General features: G+C 39.4%; 1 protein-coding gene across 5 annotated transcripts in view; it reads right to left on the bottom strand.

Moving 5' to 3' along the window:
* Nucleotides 1-18,688, bottom strand: part of MYO5A (myosin VA) — a 205,274-nt gene that overhangs the window by 128,735 nt on the left and 57,851 nt on the right. For all 5 annotated transcript variants that reach the window (XM_070797537.1, XM_070797534.1, XM_070797535.1 and 2 more), the window contains one exon: nt 2,886-2,996. In XM_070797537.1, coding sequence (XP_070653638.1) covers nt 2,886-2,996 — 111 coding nt within the window. The remainder of the gene's footprint in view (nt 1-2,885; nt 2,997-18,688) is intronic.

Here is an 18,688-nt window from a genome sequence, read left to right as displayed (position 1 = left end):
CCCAAAACCACAGAAATTGGTGGAAACAGCAAAAAATGAGAGTCTGTTTTCACTAGATGTATTAACTCATAGCAACATTTTTTGCTAATACAGTTTGAAAAGTCAAAGCCTAGATTATTTTTTCTACCTAGTTACTAGGCCAGATCATTTTCTATGGGAAAATAATTCTTTTTTTATCCTCTTCACCTGGTATAAGTGACAGACAATATAAGAGAGTGCTAAGAGCTTGGCTCTAGAGCCAGATCAACGCAGGTTCAAGTCCTGAAACTGTTATTTACTTCTTGTGTGGTCTTGTGTATATTATTTAACCTTAATCTTTCATTTGTAAAAAGGGCATAATGGAAATAGCTCACAGGCATGTGCTAAAAATTAAAGGAGACAATGTTTGGTATGTGGTAGGTACTTGGGAACTCCTGAACCCAGAGAGGCCCAAGAATCCCTTAAAATTAGATGTTAACACTTTGCATCTATGCATCTATGTGTAAGTACATACACATATGTGTATTTCTTTAAAATACAGTCCATAGTTTTTATTAGACTTTTAATGAAGTGCTTGGCCCTCCAAACTAAGAAGTACTACTCATTTTAAGGAATATGGCTTTATGGCAAAGTCAAACATGGAGACTGTCACTCAATTATGTATTAAGGGGAAACAACATACAACACATGAAAAGGAAAAAAACAGCAATATAATTGCAGAGATGGACAAGTTAGTTTTGTAAAAAGACTTTTGCTAATACTTTTGTTAATACTAAAGAGATATATAGAGGTCAAATGTTCAAATCAGGTTGGAATGAATTCTGCAAAATGGGGAGGAAAGTTTTACAGTCTGACGCTCGACCTCTCTTTGTCTGTTTATTAGGATCTAATGTCCTTTTCCAAAGCTGACTAGTCTTTGCATTGGCTTCTGCCATACAAAAAATGGTTATGTGATCTCAGGCAGACTGCTTAATATCTCTGAGTCTGGGCTTCCTTATTTGGAAAATAGTTACAATACCACATGCGAACGCACGGGTTTGCTGTGCGAATTATCATAAGAAAATATAGCCTAAAGTACCTAACGTGCCTCACAGAGTGGATGATCAATGAATATTGAATAAGTTAATTCCTTATTTGGTAGTCAAGGCCCTTCTAATCTGGTCTAATTCTTCCCTGCCTTCTTTCTGAATAATTGCCTTGCCTCTGTTTTGCTCTCCTGAAATTCATTCTCCACTCCACCACCAGTGAGTCCTTTCTAAAACAGAAAACTTGGCACTCTTCCGTTTAAAAACACTACAATCACTTCCCAGGTATACCAGTTGAAGTTTAAGAGTTGCAGCATGAACATGAGGCTCTCTTTGATCTGGTACCCCCCCACCCCCATATTCCTGCCAGTCCTCTCCCGTCAAATCCCAACAACATGAAACTTGTACAGTTCTCCAAATGCACAATACTGTGCATGCCTCCCTGCCCTTGCTGAGGCTCCTCCAGATCCCTGAAATGCACTCCTCCTTGTCTATTCATTCTTTAGACGATGCCTCTCTGACTCTTAGCCTTCATCAGTTCCTCTGACCAGTCTCCACTCTGTTCTATTTTGTTTCTTATTTATATTTATTATATCTTATGTCACACTATTCCTAAGTATATGTACTTTCTTATTTGACATTAATGTCAGAGAGCATATTTTTTGCCTCTTCTTTTTTTTTGTCTCTTCTTAACATGATACATAGCAAGTACCTTAACATACTAGCCTTAAACTAGAACACACACCTTTCTAAATCTCTGTTCAGTCAACTTGTGATATTCACTATCTTCAAAATATATTCCAAGTCTCACAAAGTCTATTCCCTTTCTCTTTGTTAATCTAAACTCTGTCTAGTCAAAACTCTTCCTTCTCTTGGGAGTCTTCCCTGAAGCACCCCACAGTGATGTTTCCCTCTTTTGGGACCCTAAAGTCCTCACTGTCTTTACAGTACAGCACAGTGGTTATGAGCACAGACCATAAAGGCAATCTACTGGCTCAAAGTCCCAACTTCATCCCTTAATGCCTATATAACTCTGAGCAAGTCCCAAACGTTCTGAGTCTCAGTATTTCATCCATAAAGTGGTAATAATAACAGGCCCACCTCATAGGATTGTTATGAGGATTAAGTGAGTTATAGGATATACAGGACTCAGAACTACACCTGGTACATAGTAAGTGTTTAATACATATTAACTGTCAGGACAGTATTACTCACTTGGGAATTAATCATAAGCTTATCTTTTGACATTTTTAGTATTGCAGTATTGAACTACTTTTTATATCCTGCATTCTCCTGGCTAGATTATAAATTGTTTAGAAGAAATTAATGTCACACTAAAAGTGTGACATGCCCTGTCAAATGCAGTAGAGAGAATAAAAAGGGTGGAACCAAGAGTCTATTCTGCAGTGAATGAAGATGGGAAAGTATAGAGACACAACTGGTTATAGGTTTTTCTGGCCACTAGCAAAGGGTTTTATAGATAATAGCTTCTAAGTAAATATTTTTCAAATACCTATTTCCAGCAAATATCATATCTCAAGCTGGGTCTTGAAATGTTGTTTTCTTAGCTAATATGAATTATTTAAGTGATATCCTAAACAAAATACAGATAAACAGGAATATCTATGGGAGGATTAGATGTGAATCTAAATCAGGTCATAATAAATTCATAAGCCAAAATAATGGGTTTTTTAAAGTATCTGCTATTTTCACTAACCCTTTGGGATAGAAACTTGTTTGCCATTTTTATCAGTTAAGTGAAAATATTAGATTAATTCAAAATTTAACTTCCAAGTGAAGTTAAGTATCTCACAGCAAATTTACCCTTTTGAATTTCCTTTACTTTATGCCATTAACAACAAATAAAAGCAGAATTCCTACCTTTCCATCCTCAAGTTGAAGCAGGAGAACTTTATCTCCTGGCTTATAATCTTTGAGCAGCTCTGCTGACTTCCAAACTTCTTCAGGATCAGGTATCCAAACCCTGGCAAACTAGAAGACAAGAAGAAAAAAATATTTAAACCAGCAATTCAATTACTTTATAATGATATTAAAAAATCATGGATGTATTTATAATTAAACAGTTTATGAACAAAATAAAACTCAGCAAATATGAAATTTAACTTTTAAATTAGCAGATGAAAAGTACTTTAGCCTCAGTAGTACCATAAGTCCACATTATTAAAAGGCACAATGCTCTGTATTGTGGTAATAATTTCACAATATATGCAATTCCAATCATTATGCCATACACCTTAAACTCATACAATGCAGTATGTCAATTCTATCTCAATAACACTATGGAAGTGGGGGAAACTATGCTCTGAAGAAATAGCCTTGATTAAAATTTGACTTTGCCTTATATTAAGAATGCTACCCCAAAATTTAATTTTAGATTAAAATGTACGTATAAACCTATTTTTTCACTGAATGCAGACTTTCATGGGTCTAAGAACAAGATTTGGAAGCTCTGGTGTAGTGGCTGTGCCAGTTTCAGCAGCACAGCTATTTTTTTCAATCATAAGATTTAAAATTTGAATTTTTTATTGTAGTTTTCATCCTGTGTTCTGCAAACCCTTAGTGATTTCTCAGTATTCATGGGGGATCATTATGGTATGAGCAGAGGAGCCACAGCTGTTTTACATACTGGACATCTGGAATTTGCTTTGAAGAAAGTTCTGTTGCTAATTTTTAAAAAATGAGAAGGCACTGCTGTCTATATTTTGTTTTCATTATTATGAGTGAAAATGGTAAAATGGAATATTCATCCTAGCCTCAATATCATGAAAGAGGTATCAAGAGGAGTTTCTAAAACAGCAAATATTTAGCCTTAACTACACCCTCTGGACTTAAGCCAATTTTGAACTTCAGATCAATTTTGATTGGGTCCTCCAAACACCACAATGAAGAGGTGTTTTATGACTGTTTGGATTCCTTAGAAAGGACTCTCCCTTTAAAACATATGTACACTAAACCTTGGTGCCCATTTTCAGGAATATATCACATATGAAAATATCACCAACGCCAGTCTTTCTCTATTTTCTTCAGAGCTTTTATTACTACCTGAATTTATTTATGCTATTTCTTGTTTAAGTATTTACTATTTTTCTTTGTTAGAATATAAGTTCCATATTTGTCTTGTTCAACACTGTATCAAGTGCTTGTGTATCTGGTACAAAGCTGGGCCCTGAGTATTTGCTAAAAGAATGCCAATCCTTAAATTGAATAGAAGTGAGCATAGAAACAAACAAACAAACAAATAGGACAAAACCTCACCCCTTGCTTTATTTATCTCTTATTATCATAGATTCATGCAGATTTTTGGTCTGAACAGTTTGTAGAGAAAAGGGTACCAAGCCGGGTTATGGGTTCCAATCACAGGACTACCAGATTGGTCTTTTAGCTTTTATTTCAGGTATCTGCAAGATGGGGGATGACAGCAAGACTCATCTAGTTTATCTCCAAGGTTTATACACACAGAAACTCTGTGAAAAGTATAAACCAATATAAGTATAGGCTGAGATTGTTACTAAGTGTTTTTTCCATAAGAAGTGATTGTTAATGTTATATACCAAATATGTTACTACAACTTATTTCATAACTTTTCCCTCAGTTATACAGCCCCTTAAACTGAGTAATATCCATACACATTACTAAAATCTTACTCATTCAATAAAGATTTCTGGGAGGCTCAAGAGGGAGGTGGTACATGTATAATCATGGCTGATTTGCCATAAATGTTGTGCGGCAGAAACCATCACAAAATTGTAAAGCATTTTTCCACCAATTAAAAAATAAATTAAAAAAATAAACATTTCTGTTTACTAACTGCTTCCACTCTGAAGCCTACTTTAGAAAGCCAGTATTTCTATAACTTTTTCTGAAAGGGATTTACTAGTTCCAAAAAAGATGTCTGAAACATGAGACTCAGAGTCATGAAATAACCTACTACCCTGACTGATGAAAACACAAAAAGCAAAATGGGTCCAAGTGAGTATGTAGAATCATGGCTGACCTGCTCTAAACATGAGTTTTCAACTAAATCTAGAAAGAAGTGCCTTTGTGTTTTGTCCATAGCAAGCTCTAGCTCAGATTTCTACAAGTATTTTGGAAGCAGTAGTGAGCTGGTACTTTGCCAAAGGTTTGATTTCCAAGAGCCAGATGTTAACAACACTTACAGATAGAAGACAGAGGCTAAGGCCCTTACACTCACCAGAGGCAAGATACTGAAATACCAAACATCACTCTGACAACCAACTTCCCCCTTATCTTATCTCTGCTGCTGCTGCTAAGTCACTTCAGTCATGTCTGGCTCTGTGCGACCCCATAGACGGCACCCTACTAGGCTCCCCTGTCCTAGGATTCTCCAGGCAAGAACACTGGAGTGGGTTGCCATTTCCTTCTCCAATGCATGAAAGTGAAAAGTGAAAGTGAAGTCGCTCAGTCGTGTCCAACTCTTCGAGAACCCATGGACTGCAGCCTACCAGGCTCCTGCGTCCATGGGATTTTCCAGGCAAGAGTACTGGAGTGGGGTACCATCGCCTTCTCTGTTATCTTATTTCTATCTCTGGGGAAAATATCCAAGGAGAAATAGGTCAGAAATCAGTCTATTATTACCACTGTCTCTTTTTTATTCTTTTCCATCTTAATCAGTGAGGATCAGTGACTCTGCAGAAACAACTATACAGAACTAGGTCAGTTGGGAAAATATATATACCTTAGATACTAAAATAGAGAGGAATCTCAACCTGACAATGCCCCTTCCTATTGCCTCTAAAACCTCCAACCCTACTTTCCACTGTCCCCTTAAGCCCCCAGAGAAAATACACATGGTAGCCCTGATGAAGAAGACTAAGCTTGTTCAGCTACATCCAGTGTGAAGACTGAAAAGGAAGACAAGAAGGCAAGGTCCCAAGATCACACGAGAACCTAAAAGAGATATATGTTAGCAACAGTCAGGGAGGAATCAGAAATAGGAGTGGATACACCTACCCACTAAGTCTGCCCAGGTACCTAGTGAAACCAAAGCAGTTAGTGAAAGATAATCCTAGCCAAAGTGAACCAGCCCTGACAGAGTTCCCAGCAAGACAAGACAAGGGAAGGTCCAATGTCTTGTAACAACTCTGTCACCAGCTGTCTCCATTAGCTAATAGAGGGTGAAGCTTTCCTGCAATGCTCCCCATTCCATTTTTAACTCACACTACTCTAGCCCTCATTACCTTGTGAGTCCTTCAAATGCCTCACTTACGATACCTCAGACCTCCTACCCTAGACTGCATGCTCCTTAAGCCATCTTTGAACCCCATCTAGACTGGCTTACCTCCTTGACCACAGTTAGTGGCACATTTGTGTTGATTCTACTTAAGGCAGAGGTAGGGCAAGGGAAGGGGGAAAAGTCAGGAGAATGGCGAAGAGAAGTAGCAAAGGCAAACTTCACAGACCCACCTCAGGATTTTTCTTGAAGCTACAAAGCACAGCTGAGATGGGGTAGGAGTCAGAGACTCAGAGAAGAGACTCGTGGAGTAGTAGGCAAAGAGTGAACACTGATGCAGAAACTGTAGAAGAAGGGAAAACAAGGATTTGGGATATGAGGTACTGTGACTAAAGCCACAAAAACTGTAGGACATGAAGAAAAGAGGAAAAGGCTTAAAACAGAAAACACTGAAATATAAATACACATCAAAGATTAGTAGCTTGCAAGGAAAATAAAAACCATCTGTCATACAACATAATTTACGACGAGATAAAGCTGACTGAGTCTAATGGGAGAGCCCTGGAAAGGCGGGTTCAGGGGACATGCCTGCACCGGTCCCTGAAGAGAGGGGCACCAAACAGCATGGCTTCTCAGGGGTTACACCCATCCCTGTGTGCTGAAGGAGGCAGCAGTCATCATTCTCATTGTATTCTACCACAATGACAACACTCAATTGGTCCTTGATTAATGCAGGTGACTCACTGGAAGTTTTGCGAACTTGCATTTTGTCAGTCAAGGAACCCAAAAGTTTGAGTATTCAGAATAATATTTTCTGAGGCCTCACACACCTTGGGAATGAGACTGACAGTAAATGACCAGTCCCTAAATCCCAAAAATCTGATCCATGTGATTCTCTCCCTTCCCCAAACTCCCATGCACGTTATTTGCTTACAGACAGCACACATGCACATCTTTCATAGTTCCCCTATTAAGTCATAGCAGTTTGGCAACATGGAATCTACTTGGTTCAATTTTAATACCCCATTGAAAACATTCACAAAAATGAATGCTTTATGTGACAATTCAAACAAGCCTATAATAACTAAGTGCTTCTCTAGGCTATGAACTGAAGCAGAAGAGAAATCCTGAATCATCAATACCCTTTCCTCTGATCCCTGACATTAACACTGATAGCCAAGTGGTTACTAAGTAATTCATATAACCCTAAAGGCATGTTTTTCAGGTAGAAAATTTAGGAACTACGATGTTAAAGCACATGATGGACTTTCCAGAAACTACACGCACGCACACACACACACTGTATCTGTTGACATAATAAACTCCCATATACCCACCTAGGTTCAGGATTAGAACCTTACCTCTCAGTGGAATCATATTCTTAAACATTTCATTTTCCCTCCATTTTCAATCATCACTGCCACAGTCTGGTCATGCCAAACTATGGGTTTGCTGTATTGTAAATAAGCCCTTGCTTTCAAACAACAGACTCCTATTTATCCTTCACATCTGTGTTAAAGTACTGCCTTCTCTAAGAAGAACTTCCTGACTTCCCACCATCATTTGGCACTCTACTCTCAATGTCCCCATTACCGCATGCAATTTTCATCCCACTAAATGATGACTTTGCTTGCCTATCTCCTTCTACCGATTGTTGGTTCCTTGAGAGGAAGAGTATGTCTCATTCACCTTTGTCTCTTCAGCACTTAACACAGGGCCCGTCTAATAATTTCTTAATAAACCTTTATTACATGAATGTTCCTGGCCGTACACATTATACTCTAAGAGGGTAGCTTAAAAGAAGTATCAGAAAGAGGCTCCAAGAATCTTCTAAAGGGTCTCTAATTTCTAGAAGTAGAGAAAGATGAAAGTGACTTTGGAGAGCTGAATTATATAGGAAATTTTGGTTTGAAAGAAGGAAAAACAGCCAGACAGCAACGCAGCAGAGAAGTAATGAAACACCCTTTCCTCCCCCAAACAAACCTCCATCCCTTCATAATTTATGTAGAGTGGAAGCTACACCTCACTTCCAGAACAGAAAGCCCCACTCCCAATCCCACCAAGGTGATGTGACCACCATTTCCACCAACCATCTCCTACAGCAGCAAAGTGGGGAATGGATGGGAAGAATGGTAAGCCAAGGGGTTGGAGCAGGGAAAGAGGGTCACACCAAAATGGGGGAAAGAAGAGAATGGCTGGGGGTGAAGAAAAGGGGCATTTTGGATGGGGCTGGAAGTGAAGAGCAGAAGTGTCCTGTGCCCCTCTGAGGCTTTTTAACAGATACAAGCATACCTCACTTTACGGCACTCCACTCTGCTTTACTGTACTTTGCAGATGGAGGGTCTGTGGCAACCCTGTGTCAGGCAAGTCTACTGGCACCATTTTTCCAACAAGATTTGCTCACTTCATCTCTGTGTCACATTTTGATAATTCTCACAAAGTTTAAAACTTTTTTGTTCCTGTTACATTTGCTTTGGTGATCCGTGACCTTTGCTATTACTACTGTACTTGTTTTGTGGTGCAGCGAACCACATCCACATAAAATGGTGAACTTCATTGATAATGCTGTGCGTGTTCTGACTGTTCCAACTACTGGTTATTTCCCTGGCTCTTCCTCTCCTTGGGCCTTCCTATTCTTTAGGACACAACAATATTGATATTAGGCAAATTAATAACCTTATAATGGTCTCTAAGTCTTCATGTGAAAGGAAGAGTTGCAGGTCTCTCACTTTAAGTTAAAAGCTAGAAATGATTAAGCTTAGTGAGGACAGTGCATTGAAGGCTGAGCTAGACCAAAAACACTTACACCAAATAGTCAAGCTGTGAATCCAAAGAAAAAGTTCTTAAAGGAAATTAAAAGTGCTACTCCAAAGAACACACAAATCATTGATATGGAAAAAGTTGGAGTGGTCTGGAAGGAAGATCAAACCAGCCACAACATTCCCTTAAGCCAAAGCCAAATCTACAGCAAGGCTCTAACTCTCTTCAATTACATAAAGGCTGAGAGGTAAGGAAGCTGCAGAAGAAGAATGTGAAGGTTGAAGGAAAGAAGTCATTTCCGTAACAGAGAAGTGCAAGGTGAAGCAGCAACTGCTGATGTAGACGCTGCAGTAAGTTATCCCAGATGATCTAGTTAAAATACTGATGGTGGCTACCCTAAACAACAGATTTTCAGTGTAAACAAAACAGCCTTATTTTGGAAGAAGATGCCCTCTAGGACTCTCATAGCTGGAGAGAAGTTAATGCCTGGCTTCACAGCTTCAAAGGACAGGCTGACTCTCTTGTTAGAGGTCAATGGAGCTGGTAGTTTGAAACTGAAGACAATGCTCATATACTATACCCCAAATTCTAAGGGCCCTTAAAAATTATGCTAAAACTACTCTGCCTGTGCTGTATAAATGGAACAACAAAAGCTTGGATGACAGCACATCTGTTGACAACATGGTTTACTGAATGTTTTAACCCCACTGTTGAGACCAATTGCTCAAGGGAAAAAAGATTCCTTTCAAAACATTACTGCTCATTGACAATGCACCTGACCACTCAAGGGCTCTGATGGAGATATAAAACAAGATTAATGTGGTTTTCATGTCTGTTAACAGAGCATTCATTCTGCAGCTCACAGATCAGGAGTCATTCTGACTTTCAAGTCTTTTTCTTTAAGAAATACTTTTTCTTATTCTTTAAGAAATACTTTTCACTGCTATAGACAGTGATTCCTCTAATGGAAGTGGGCAAAGTAATTGAACCATTCTGGAAAGGAGTCACCATTCCGCTGCTGCTGCTAAGTTGCTTCAGTTGTGTCCGACTCTGTGCGACCCCATAGATGGCAGCCCACCAGGCTCCCCTGTCCCTGGGATTCTCTAGGCAAGAACACTGCAGTGGGTTGCCATTTCCTTCTCCAATGCATGAAAGTGAAAAGTGAAAGTGAAGTCACTCAGTCGTGTCCGACTCTTCACGACCCCATAGACTGCAGCCTACCAGGCTCCTCCGTCCATGGGATTTTTCAAGCAAGAGTACTGAAGTGGGTTGCCATTGCCTTCTCTGGTCACCATTCTAGATGCCATTAATCATGATTCATGGGAAGAGGTCAAATACCAACATAACAGGAGTTTGGAAGAAGTTGATTCTGACCCTCATGGATGACTTTGAGGAGTTTAAGATTTCAGTGGAGGAAATAACTGCAGATGTGATAGAAATAGCAAGCATTAGGAGTGGAGCCTGAAGATGTGACTGAATTAGGGCAATCTCACAATAAAACCTAAATGAGGAGTTGCTTCTTGTGGAGGTGCAAAGAAAGTATTTTTTGGAGAGGGAATCTACTCCTGGTGAAGATGGCTGAAATGACAACAAAGAATTTAAACTTGGTTAACAAAGCAGCAGGGTTTGAGAGGATTGACTCCCATTTTGGAAGAATTTCTTGTGGGTAAAGTGCTATCAAACAGTACTGCATGATACAGGGAAATAGTTCATGAAAGGGCAAGTCAATTAATGCAGCAAATTTCATTGTTGTCTTATTTAATGAAATTGCCATAGCCACATTAGCCTGATCAGTAAGCAAAGACCAACATGGAGGCAAGACCCTCCATCAAAAAAAAGATTATAACTTGCTGAAGGCAAAGATGATGATTAGCTTTTGGGTTTTGTTTTTTTTTTTTTTTGTCACTAAGTTGTGCCTGACTCTTTTGCAACCCCATGGACTGTAGCCTGCCAGGTTCCTCTGTCCATGGGATTCTCCAGGCGAGAATACTAGAGTGGGTTGCCATTTCTTTCTCCAGGGGATGTTCCTGACCCAGGGATTGAAAATGCATCTCCTGCTTTGGCAGGCTCTTTACCACTGAACCACCAGGGAAGCAATAAAGTAATTTTTAATTAAGGTATGTACATTGGTTTTTTTAGACATAATGCTATTGAACACTTAATAGACTACAGTATAGTGTATGCATAATAGTTGTATTATGCACTGGGAAACCAAAACATTATTGTGACTCATTTTATTGCGATATTCACTTTATTGCAGTGGTCCAGAACCAAACTCACAGCATCTCTAAGGTATGCTTGTATCAAGGCTTAGACCTTAAAAGTGTTAGAGCTTGAATCCAAATCCATGTCTACTTTATAAGCCAAACATTCTTTCCACTCTCTCTCTCTTCTCCCTAGTTAAAATAGATTTCAGAAAGAAACTCCCCTCCCCCACTCCAAAATTGATCCCCTTTGTGTTGTAATGAAAAGTGCTATTAAACCGGCCCATTTCATCAGATGAGACTTAAGGATGTCTCATCTAGACAATCTGTCAAAGCCACAGGGGTCAGCCAGGCATCCATCCTCAGTATTCCAATTAGTTGTGACCATAGAATGAAGCTCTGCCAAGAAATGGGTTCAGGGAATAATACCAAAAAAAAAAAAAAATCTGCCAAGAGCTAAGATTTTAATAAATGAATGATTCCAGTTCATTTACTTCTATAAATGACAAATGACAGGGTTAATTTAAGATTTTTAATTTTTTTGTAACTCTTAAAGTTACCGTGCATGTACTGTGAAGTCAGCTTCCAGCAGGCAATGAAATTATTTTAATTTCATGAAGAAAACAAGAACACTGAAAATTAATGAATATATTTTGTCACCATCAAGTAGCAAAAATTAAATAATCCTCCCTAGAATTCTATATGATATGGTAGAGCTTCAGAATGAATATTTTTAGATACTACAGTTCTTTAATATTCCTGTAAAGATTATTTTAGGAACTAGGTCTCACTTTATAAGCACAGCCTTCAAATCCGCATCTAGAAAAAATTACTATTTCTATCAACAATTAGCTACAGGTATTTAAGGATAAATTACAAAATTCTAAATAGGCAAAATAACCAAAGGTAAGATAGAATCAAAAACAAAGAAAGGAATCCTATTGATCATCTTCACTGTAAGGCTTTTTGTTTGATTAGGATAAAGAAAATTCCTAATTCATATTCTTTACTTAATTCTTGCAATATGCTTTATAATTTTTATTATTAAAGAAGTCTCTCAGTCAACAAACAGCTTGAAAAAGGTTAAGTAACTGACACCAAAGTCACTTAGCTAATAAATGACAGAGGCAGAATTCAAACCCAGGACAATCTCTGACTTCAAAACCACTCAGGATGTATAATGAAGGACAGAAACTCAATGAATCACTTTCCCCTGATTGTGATCAAGGTTTGCCCAATTAAGCAAACCAACTCACACTTTTTTACCACTTTCAACACTTGCTCCCAATATAGAAAGAAGTATAAAAATAGTCATGCTAATTATGTACCTTTGTATATAAATGTCTTCCTTCCACATAGAACATCTACCAGTCTGATAAATGATTTGGTGCTGAAAGAAGTCATGGGTAATTTTTAAATCTGAAATTAAAATGTCTCAACATGGTAAATTTTTTTCTTCCATGTTTTTTTGAGATGTAGTTGATATGCTGCTGCTACTGCTGCTAAGTCATTTCAGTTGTGCCCGACTCTGTGTGACCCCATAGACGGCAGCCCACCAGGCTCCCCAGTCCCTGGGATTCTCCAGGTAAGAACACTGGAGTGGGTTGCCATTTCCTTCTCCAATACATGAAAGAGAAAAGTGAAAGTGAAGTCACTCAGTCGTGTCCGACCCTCAGCGACCCCATGGACTGCAGCCTACCAGGCCCCTCCGTCCATGGGATTTTCCAGGCAAGAGTACTGGAGTGGGGTGCCATTGCCTTCTCCGAGTTGACATGCAGCACTGTATAAGTTTAAGGTATACATCATCATGATTTGGCTTATATACACTATGAAATGATTACTACATCTCAAGTTTAGTGAATACCCATCATCTCATATACAGAATTAAATAAAAAATTTAAATATATTTTTCCTTGTGATGAGAACCCTTAGGATTTATTCTCTTAACAGCTTCCATTTATAACACACAGTGGTGTTAACTATATTGTTTGTTATGCTATGTTATTAACATGATTATGTTAATCATGTTGTGTGTTACATCCCTAGTATTTATTTATCTTAAGACTGGAAGTTTGTACCCTCACCCAATTCCTGCTTTCCCAACCTCCCACCTCTGGTAACTACAAATTGGATTTCTTCTTCCATGAGTCTGTATGCTTTTAAAGTATAATTTACCTATAATACTAAGACAGCTCCTGGTACACAACACAGTGACTCAATATGTCTATAAACTGAAAATGATCAACACTCAACATGCTAAATTTTGAAGGAATCTGACAAAACAGACATTATATGAGATAACACAGATATATAGCTCCCTCCTGTTTATAACAGGCAGCTCAGTTTTGTTTGCCCCCAGCTTTGGGGATGCACACTTCTGGCAGAGATCAACGGTCTGGAGCTACCTTGGGGTATTGCAGGTCCTTCATGATCTGGCCTCTGACAACGTCTTCGGTCTCATCTTTCACCATTCCTGCTTGTGTTTAACCCCTCTAACAACATCTCGTTCCTCCATACCTATCTCTTTACTCACATTAAACTCCAAGCCTGGCAAACCTTTTCCCTATCCTCATCACCCAGTTCATGCCTGTGTCCTAGAAGTGCCCATCTTTCAGCAGCATTTGACTGCTGGCCTTGGCAACCTACCTGGAATGCTCTTTGCCTGAATTCTGAGATTCCCTATTCTCACAGTTCCCTCCTACCCATCACATCACTCCTTTCACAGGTCTGCCTCTGCCATCCAACCTCTAAATGTTGGAATGGCCTGGACCTCTGAGCTGAGTCTTTTCTCTCTTCTGAAAGTGAAAGTCGCTCAGTCGTGTCTTACTCTTTGTGACCCCATGGACTGTAGCCCTCCAGACTCCTCCGTCCATGGAGTTCTCCAGGCAAGAATACTGGAGTGGGTTGCTACTCCCTTCTCCAAGAAATCAGTTCCAACCCAGGGATTGAACCGAAGTCCCTTGCATTGCAGGCAGATTTTTTACAATCTGGGCCACCAGGGAAGCCTTTTCTCTCTTCTAGTGCAGTATTAAGAGGCAGGCTGTAGGACTGGACTGGGTTTTGTGGTTTACTAACACTGTGGCTTCTCTGGGCCTCATCTACAAAAAAAGTAATAATAATGCCTATGATAAAGAGTTACTATGAGGATTAAATTAATATTAGCTATCTTCATTAATATTATTATTATGATTAGCTATTACTATTGTTATTTTTAATTTTACAGTGCATTCTATCCACCTTCATGAGTTTGAACACCAATTTTCCCCAAATTTCAATCTCTAGCCCAGACCTTTCTGTTGAACCCCAGACCCAGACTCATATAACTTCCTAAGATCTCTATTTAAATGTCTCATAGGCATCTTAAACTTAATTGTAATTATTTCCCCATAGGTTTGTCTCTTTAACTAGATTGTGACTTCCTTGGGGACAATATCTATGATATATCCATTGTCATCACCCTCACACCTGGCCCAGTGTTTAGCAAAGTAGATGTTCAGGAGAGATCAGCTGAATGAATGAACAAATAAAAAACAAATGAATGATGAGTTGTTAGGAACCACAGAATTTTCATGGATTTGAAATCTGAAGAAATGGTATGCTAAAACAGAAAACCAATCATGGCAGAAGTTACAGAAGAGAATCAAAAATAATTTCATTAGCTACCAGTACAAACATGAGTGGAAACAATAATCCTGTCACAGACACTTAAAAATACAAGCCTGGCTTGCCCAAATGAAATGCCCAGCATTTCTCAACAGGAGATTACTTGTAAAGATAATGAACAGAACATGCATAAATATGAAGAGCCTCTATGTTACAAGAACATATTCATATTTATGTCTTATGTGCTAACTATGCCTTTTTCCAAAGCTTGGGTAGACTTTTTTTTTTAATGGTAGAATTCCCATAAAAACTGTCTGAACAAAATTCACAATTTGACTTTGTAGCATTAACATTTTAAACTGCATATACAACAGACTAGGCTATTAATAACTCAGATGACCATTATACCTACTACTGTGGGCAGGAATCCCTCAGAAGAAATGGAGTAGCCATCATGGTCAACAAAGAGTCCGAAATGCAGGACTTGGATGCAATCTCAAAAGTGACAGAATGATCTCTGTTCGTTTCCAAGGCAAACCATTCAATATCACAGTAATCCAAGTCTATGCCCCAACCAGTAACACTGAAGAAGCTGAAGTTGAACGGTTCTATGAAGACCTACAAGACCTTTTAGAACTAACACCCAAAAAAGATGTCCTTTTCATTATAGGGGACTGGAATGCAAAAGTAGGAAGTCAAGAAACACCTGGAGTAACAGGCAAATTTGGCCTTGGAATATGGAATGAAGCAGGGCAAAGACTGATAGGTTTTGCCTTGAAAATGCACTGGTCATAACAAACACCCTCTTCGAACAACACAAGAGAAGACTCTACACATGGACATCACCGGATGGTCAACACCGAAATCAGATTGATTATATTCTTTGCAGCCAAAGATGGAGAAGCTCTATACAGTCAGCAAAAACAAGACCAGGAGCTGATTGTGGCTCAGATCATGAACTCCTTATTGCCAAATTCAGACTGAAATTGAAGAAAGTAGGGAAAACCACTAGACCATTCAGGTATGACCTAAATCAAATCCCTTATGATTATACAGTGGAAGTGAGAAATAGATTTAAGGGCCTAGATCTGATAGATAGAGTGCCTGATGAACTATGGACTGAGGTTGGTGACACTGTACAAGAGACAGGGATCAAGACCATCCCCATGGAAAAGAAATGCAAAAAAGCAAAATGGCTGTCTGGGGAGGCCTTACAAATAGCTGTGAAAAGAAGAGAAGTGAAAAGCAAAGGAGAAAAGGAAAGATATAAGCATCTGAATGCAGAGTTCCAAAGAATAGCGAGAAGAGATAAGAAAGCCTTCTTCAGCGATCAATGCAAAGAAATAGAGGAAAACAACAGAATGGGAAAGACTAGAGATCTCTTCAAGAAAATCAGAGATACCAAGGGAACATTTCATGCAAAGATGGGCTTGATAAAGGACAGAAATGGTATGGACCTAACAGAAGCAGGAGATATTAAGAAGAGGTGGCAAGAATTAAGGAAAAACACCAATACGGTATAATAACGCATATATATGGAATTTAGAAAGATGGTAACAATAACCCTGTTTACGAGACAGCAAAAGAGACACTGATGTATAGGACAGTCTTATGGACTCTATGGGAGAGGGAGAGGGTGGGAAGATTTGGGAGAATGGCAATTGAAACATGTAAAATATCATGTATGAAATGAGAAGCCAGTCCAGGTTCGATGCACGATACTGGATGTTTGGAGCTAGTGCACTGGGATGACCCAGAGGGATGGTATGGGGAGGGAGGAGGGAGGAGGGTTCAGGATGGGGAACACATGTATACCTGTGGCGGATTCATTTTGATATTTGGCAAAACGAATACAATTATGTAAAGTTTAAAAATAAAATAAAATTAAAAAAAAAAAAAAAAAATACACAGAAGAATTGTACAAAAAAGATCTTCACGACCCAGATAATCACGATGGTGTGATCACTGACCTCGAGCCAGACATCCTGGAATGTGAAGTCAAGTGGGCCTTAGAAACCACCTCTACGAACAAAGCTAGTGGAGGTGATGGAATTCCAGTTGAGCTATTTCAAATCCTGAAAGATGATGCTGTGAAAGTGCTGCACTCAATATGCCAGCAAATTTGGAAAACTCAGCAGTGGCCACAGGACTGGAAAAGGTCAGTTTTCATTCCAATCCCAAAGAAAGGCAATGCCAAAAATGCTCAAAGTACTGCACAATTGCACTCATCTCACATGCTAGTAAAGTAATGCTCAAAATTCTCCAAGCCAGGCTTCAGCAATACGTGAAACATGAACTTCCTGATTTTCAATCTGGTTTTAGAAAAGGCAGAGGAACCAGAGATCAAATTGCCAACATCCGCTGGATTATCAAAAAAGCAAGTGAGTTCCAGAAAAACATCTATTTCTGCTTTATTGACTATGCCAAAGCCTTTGACTGTGTGGATCACAATAAACTGTGGGAAATTCTGAAAGAGATGGGAATACCAGACCACCTGACCTGCGTCTTGAGAAACCTGTATGCAGGTCAGGAAGCAACAGTTAGAACTGGACATGGAACAACAGACTGGTTCCAAATAGGAAAAGGAGTTCGTCAAGGCTGTATATTGTCACCCTGCTTATTTAACTTCTATGCAGAGGACATCATGAGAAACGCTGGACTGCAAGAAACACAAGCTGAAATCAAGATTGCTGGGAGAAATATCAATAATCTCAGATATGCAGATGACACCACCCTGATGGCAGAAAGTGAAGAGGAACTAAAAAGCCTCTTGATGAAAGTGAAAGTGGAGAGTGAAAAAGTTGGCTTAAAGCTCAATATTCAGAAAACGAAGATCATGGCATCTGGTCCCATCACTTCATGGGAAATAGATGGGGAAACAGTGGAAACAGTGTCAGACTTTATTATTTTGGGCTCCAAAATCACTGTAGATGGTGATTGCAGCCATGAAATTAAAAGACGCTTACTCCTTGGAAGGAAAGTTATGACCAACCTAGATAGCATATTCAAAAGCAGAGACATTACTTTGCCAACAAAGGTCCATCTAGTCAAGACTATGGTTTTTCCAGTGGTCATGTATGGATGTGAGAGTTGGACTGTGAAGAAGGCTGAGCACTGAAGAATTGATGCTTTTGAACTGTGGTGTTGGAGAAGACTCTTGAGAGTCCCTTGGGACTGCAAGGAGATCCAACCAGTCCATTCTAAAGAGATTAGCCCTGGAATTTCTTTGGAGGGAATGATGCTGAAGCTGAAACTCCAGTACTTTGGCCACCTCATGCGAAGAGTTGACTCATTGGAAAAGACTCTGATGCTGGGAGGGATTGGGGGCAGGAGGAGAAGGGGACGACAGAGGATGAGATGGCTGGATTGCATCACCGACTCAATGGATGTGAGTTGAGTGAACTCTGGGAGTTTGTGATGGACAGGGAGGCCTGGCGTGCTGCGATTCATGGGGTCGCAAAGAGTCAGACACGACTGAGCGACTGAACTGAACTGAACTGAGGCTATTAATATAATGTTGCGGTGTTCACTTGATATGCTGAAGGCTCAACTAGGTGTGTGATGCATACCAAGGAGGCAGGTGCCCCCACAGATATCTTGAAGGAGGAGGAGAACCACAGAAGTGGTGCTGGACCCATGAAGCTTCTGGCCATGCTTGCACCCTGACTGTGATGAGATAATTACTAGAAAACCAAGAAGCAGAAATCATTAGATATTGAAGTTACGAAACTCTGACTCAACAATTCCCAGACTCTAGAGAGACCGAGTGTACACTCTTCTTCCCTTACAGTGACAGCTGTAAGGGACTAAAACTGAATGGACAAGAGCATCTGCATCGAGGGGCTGGGGATTCTCAATAGGACGATAGGAATTGACGGGACAACGGGGATAAGAGAAAGCTCAGG

This window comes from Bos indicus, chromosome 10 (genome assembly GCF_029378745.1).
Source record: "Bos indicus isolate NIAB-ARS_2022 breed Sahiwal x Tharparkar chromosome 10, NIAB-ARS_B.indTharparkar_mat_pri_1.0, whole genome shotgun sequence".
In the NCBI taxonomy this organism is placed as follows: domain Eukaryota; kingdom Metazoa; phylum Chordata; class Mammalia; order Artiodactyla; family Bovidae; genus Bos; species Bos indicus.
This window is presented reverse-complemented; position numbering and strand designations above follow the sequence as displayed.